Source organism: Gekko japonicus, unplaced genomic scaffold, assembly GCF_001447785.1.
Source record: "Gekko japonicus isolate JY-2015 unplaced genomic scaffold, Gekko_japonicus_V1.1 scaffold1495, whole genome shotgun sequence".
Taxonomy (NCBI): Eukaryota; Metazoa; Chordata; class Lepidosauria; order Squamata; family Gekkonidae; genus Gekko; species Gekko japonicus.
Window position 1 is genome coordinate 23,144 of NW_015165286.1, and position 5,645 is coordinate 28,788.

Here is a 5,645-nt window from a genome sequence, read left to right on the forward strand (position 1 = left end):
TGGTTGGGAAACTCCCAAAGATTTGGGGATGGAGCCTGGGAGGACAGGAACATCAGTAGGGTACAATGTCATAGAGTTCACCCTCCAAAGCATCCATTTTCTCTAGGGGAACTGATCTGTGTAGTCTGGAGATGAGTTATAATTCTAGGGGATCTCTAGGTTCCACCTGGAGGCTGGCATCCCTACGTCCAAGGCAGCAATTGAACTGGCACAGCTTGGACCCATGGCCTGACAGTCAGCAAGCACAACAAAGGGGCAGGCATGACCTTAGTACAGCCAAATGGGATTGGCTGGGCTGACACAGCAGAAGCTGAGGCAGAGTAACTGCCAGCCTTCACTCAGTCAGGCAGCCATCTAGTAGGGTTGGGAGTGGGCAAAATGAGCTTGGAGGTGAGAAAGATGGGGTGGGACAGGCTAGGAGGAGGCGTACATAAGAAAGGCCTGGTCTGGCCAGTGAGGAGGTGAATGCCCTGACCCAGGAGTGGAGCGGTCGGTGGTTGTTAAGTCCGGAGCTTAACAAAGAGTCAGAGAGTGATTTCAGCCAAAACTCAAGTTTATTCCTCTTCACGATCACTTCTCCAACACGGTACAACATCTGATAGCCCGAACAGTTTGTCCATTGAAACTGCTCGGTATTTAAACATTCCCGGCTAATATAGCCACTCCTACTTTACAGATAACAACCTATCAGGTTGATCGCATAAGGACCAATCACACACGTTCCCGCTTCCAGCTTGCTTGAATGTGATTGGACGCATTTGTCTTGGACTTGAATCCCTGTCCAAGACGAAGCTTTACATTGCTTCCCAATGAGATGTTTCACGTTACATCTAATGCATTAATGGCAGCATCTGAATACATTACAATTCCCTCCCCCCTAAGCAAATACAGTCAGGAACAATCATAGTCACTTAGGTAGGTAGGTGCACGCCGCGTTCTCTGAGACCTACGAGGTGGGATAGGTTCAGGGCACATTTCACTCAGTGGCACTCCGCTTGACTCTGGGACCTCAGAGTCAGGAACATTCTTGTCGGTTACTGTCGGTTCAAGAGTAGGGGTCTGCCCTGCCTCTTGACCAGTACTGCGGCCCTCAGGCTCTTCAGTACTCACCTCTTCTAAAGGTCGTGGGAAGTCCTCAGGTTCTATGGACTCAGCCGGCTGCATGGTGGAACGGTCAGTTGCCCACCGCTGCCTCAGCTGGTCTATGTGCCTACGCCACTTGCGTCCATCTGCAAGTCGTACCACATACATTCTTGTACCAATTACATCAGTAATAGTGGCTGGGAGCCACGAGTGACCACTGGCATAGTTCCGAGCAAACACTTACTCACCTTTTTCGTATGTTCGGACCTTAGGTTGTTCACACTGCTGTTGGGGTTTTAAATCATTTAGGTCCGGGTGCAACCTATCCAGTAAGGTAGCGAGACGGCGCCCCATTAACATTTCGGCCGGGCTGCGGCCAGTTGCAGAACAAGGCGTAACATGCTGCCTTAACAGAAACGATGCAAGTTTCACCCCCCAATCACCACATACCAGCTTTGCAAGGGCTTCTTTTGTTGTTCTTACCATTCTTTCCGCCTGGCCGTTTGAGGCCGGGTGGAACGGGGCTGCTGTCATTTGCCTGATGCCATTGTCAGACAAGAACTTTCTGAACTCCTCAGAAGTAAACTGTGCGCCGTTGTCACTCACGAGTACGTCTGGCAGCCCATGAGTGGCGAACAACTGGCGCAGCACAGTGACGACAGCACTCCAAGTGGTAGAGCGCATGTGTGCCACTTCTAACCACTTTGTATAGGTGTCTACAATCACCAGGAACATTTGCCCCTGTACTGGCCCTGCAAAATCGAGGTGGAGCCTCGACCAGGGTTTTCCTGCCGACTCCCATCTTTGCGGAGTAGCGGTTGGCGGTTCAGGCCTAGCCTGCTGACATGGCTCACACACCCGAACCCATTCCTCTATGTCCGCGTATAGCCCGGGCCACCACACGTACCCGCGGGCTAGCGCTTTCATGTGGACCATGCCTGGATGGCCCTCATGAAGTGATTCCAGCACCTTTTGTCTTAGTTTGTGAGGTACCACCACCCGGTTTCCCCACAGCAAGCATCCCTTGGACACTGATAGTTCGTTTTGGCGCATTTTGTAACTTTTAAACTCCGGCTCCACAGACCCCACAGGCCACCCCCTCCAAACCCAGTTCAAGACTCTGGAGATTCCAATGTCCTTAGCAGATGCAACCACAATGTCCTTTGAAGAAATCAGGGCTTGGACCAGTTCATCGATTGCTAACACCTCGTTAGCTGGAGCCGGGTCTGAGTCCTGGCCGGGCAGAGGGAAGCGACTCAGTGCGTCTGCATGTCCAATAGCTTTACCCGGCCGGTGTTCCAGGTCATAGTCATAGGCAGACAGAAATAGAGCCCACCTCAGCATGCGGGCTGACATGATGTTGGGAAGTTGCCGGTCCGGGGCAAATATTCCCAACAAGGGCTTGTGGTCAGTTACAAGCAGGAATCTGCGCCCATACAAAAAATCGTGAAATTTCTTCACGGCAGAGACAAGCGCTAGTCCTTCCTTGTCGATTTGTGCGTAATTCTTTTCCGCACTTGACAGGGATCGAGAATAATACGCAACGGGGGCTTCCTTCCCATTTGGCATTACGTGACTGAGCACCGCCCTCACCCCAAAAGGAGACGTGTCTGCAGCCAATACCAACAACCTTTGGTCGTCATAGTGCGTTAACACTGCATTTGAATCCAGTAACGCTTTGACCCCTTCGAACGCCCGTTCCTGTTCTGTGCCCCACCACCATTTTGCATCTTTGTGTAGTAGGGCATGCAACGGGGCCGCTACCGATGCCTTGTGGGGGAGGAAGGCATGATAGAAATTAAGGAGTCCTAGGAATGCCTGGAGCTCCTTCTTGTTCTGGGGTTGTGGGGCATTCTTAATTGCCTCCACCTTGTCATCAGTGGGGTGGACACCATGCTCATCAATCCTAAACCCCAAAAATTCCACACTGGGGACACCAATGATGCATTTTGATTGCTTTACCTTGAGGCCAGCTTCTGCGAAGCGTTTCAGTACTTCCCTGACCCTGCCAATGAGCTCCTCATCGAACCCCCCAGCTATTAGCACATCATCAAAGTAGGGAACTGTTCCAGGCACCCCCCTGAGCAACCCCTTCATCAACCCCTGGAATATACCCGGGGCAACATTCACACCGAATTGGAGACGGTTCACCCTGAAAGCTCCCCTGTGGGTGACGATGGTTTGTGTTTCAGCCGCCTCTCTGGTCACAGGCAGCTGTTGGTAGGCTTGGGCAAGGTCGAATTTTCCAAACACCTTTCCCCCTCCCAGGGATGCCAAGACATGGCTGATAACTGGGACGGGGTATGAATGCTGCTGCAAGGCACGATTTATCGTACACTTATAGTCAGCGCATATACGCACAGAGCCGTCTGACTTAATAGGCGTGACTATAGGAGTTTCCCATTTGCTAAATGGGACTGGTTCCAACACTCCCTGGGCAATGAGCTTGTCCAGCTCAGCTTCGATCCTTGGCCTAAGCGGAATAGGCACCTTCCGGTATTTCAAACGGATTGGGGTCACAGAGGGATCGAGCTCAAAAGACACTGGGGGCCCCTTGTACCTTCCAAGACCACCCCCGAACACATCAGGAAAATCTTTATACAATACAGACCATTTATTTTCCGATACTGCGTTCACACCGGTAATTGCTATACCTAGTGATTCAAACCACTCTAATCCGAGTAAGTTCACTCGGTTTCCCTCAGCAATTAGACAAGACAGCTCAGCACACTTGCCCTTAAATTCAACCGTAAAGGTATCCCTCCCCGCCAGAGGAATGAGCTTCCCCTGAAAATCGGACACCTGTGTATCTGCGGCTTTCAAACGCCGCCGGCTTCTGGTCGGGAACAGCCGCTGCCACGTGTGGGATGACAGGATGGTCACGGATGATCCGGAGTCGACTTCCATACAACAGGGAACTCCGTCGAGGCTGACGGTCACGTGGATCTTCCCTGTTCCTCCGACGCGACGAACCGAAGGCTTGGATGATAGCCTCGGAGTCATCTGGCAGCTGTCCTCACAGTGTGCTGCTCGTGAACGTTGATTCCGGGGAGATGCTGTTGGCGTGGAACCTTTGGGTGCCCTGCAAACACGAGCGATGTGGCCCTTCTTACCGCATGTTCAGCAGTTGACGTCCTTGGCCCAGCATTGCTCTCGAAGGTGCTTCCCGCCACAACCGGTGCAGGCCGGGCTGATCGGAGTCTTCACTGCGGTCCGCCTGTTCGTTCGCCCTTTTACGATGCAGACGTCACTTTGTCCGCCCTCGCACTCACTGTCGGCCCCCTGGTGGTGGACGCACAGCTCGGCAGCCGCCAAACGCCGACGCACCTCTCGGGTCGACTTGTCGGCTGCTTCCGCGGCGATGGCCTCTGTATAGGCGTCCGCCCAGGTCAGCTCTTTTTTTGCGAACAACCGCTGCTGCAGTCGTTCATCTCGCATGCCGCACACTAGCCGGTCACGGAGGGCCTTCTCCACATCGGCGAAGTAGCAGGGTCTCGCAGCTTTTCGTAGGGCCGCCACATACTCTGCCACCGATTCGTTGGAAGCCTGACCCCTCTTGTAGAAGGCATGCCAGCACGCAATCTCCGATGGCTGCGGGGAGAAATGCGCCTGGAGCTTCTCGGTCAGGTCCTTGAACGAAACGGTCTTAATGTCCGCTGGCGCCACCAGGGACCGGGCAATATCAAACACGCTCTTACCACAAGAGCTCAGGAGGGCTGCCCGCTTCTTCGCCTCCGTCATGATATCATGCGCCTCGAGGTGGAAACTGAACCTGGCCAGGTAGGCTTCCCAGTCCTCGGTCGCTGGTTCGAATGGCTCGAACTTCGGGCTATTGGCCATCTGTGCAATCGCTGCCACCAGAGCTGGTGGTGCCCGTTGCTGATCGGCCACGGAGAGCTGCTGCTCGTTGTTGTCCGTCGTGAGTTTGGGACCAGCGGGGCTGCCTACCCGCACTAGTATCCCATCCTCGTCGCCAATTGTTAAGTCCGGAGCTTAACAAAGAGTCAGAGAGTGATTTCAGCCAAAACTCAAGTTTATTCCTCTTCATGATCACTTCTCCAACATGGTACAACATCTGATAGCCCGAACAGTTTGTCCATTGAAACTGCTCGGTATTTAAACATTCCCAGCTAATATAGCCACTCCTACTTTACAGATAACAACCTATCAGGTTGATCGCATAAGGACCAATCACACACGTTCCTGCTTCCAGCTTGCTTGAATGTGATTGGACGCATTTGTCTTGGACTTGAATCCCTGTCCAAGACGAAGCTTTACATTGCTTCCCAATGAGATGTTTCACGTTACATCTAATGCATTCATGGCAGCATCTGAATACATTACAGTGGTCATGGAAATCAGGGAGGAACAAATTGGCATGACCACCTCCCCTCTCAACTGAGGACTCGTGGGCCTTCCCATAAACAGGTTTCACTTGGAGAGGGAGGGGAGTACAGGGAGTCTCACACCATATTAGAAAAGAAAATCAATCTGACTAATTTATACTTGTTTCAATGGGAAACACAATTCCAGAGATGACTCCCAAGTTCTCAGGGAATGTA

General features: G+C 52.5%; 1 protein-coding gene across 1 annotated transcript; it reads right to left on the reverse strand.

Annotated features, from left to right (window-relative positions):
- Nucleotides 1–1,242: 1,242 nt before the first annotated feature.
- Nucleotides 1,243–4,086, reverse strand: LOC107109654 (uncharacterized protein K02A2.6-like; the record flags this gene model as incomplete). The annotated part of the gene is given in 3 exon segments (XM_015410326.1): nucleotides 1,243–1,326; nucleotides 1,948–2,853; nucleotides 3,046–4,086. Coding segments are annotated over 3 exon segments (2,031 nt in total), but the record flags the coding sequence as incomplete, so codon positions are not given.
- Between the last annotated feature and the right edge of the window lie 1,559 nt (nucleotides 4,087–5,645).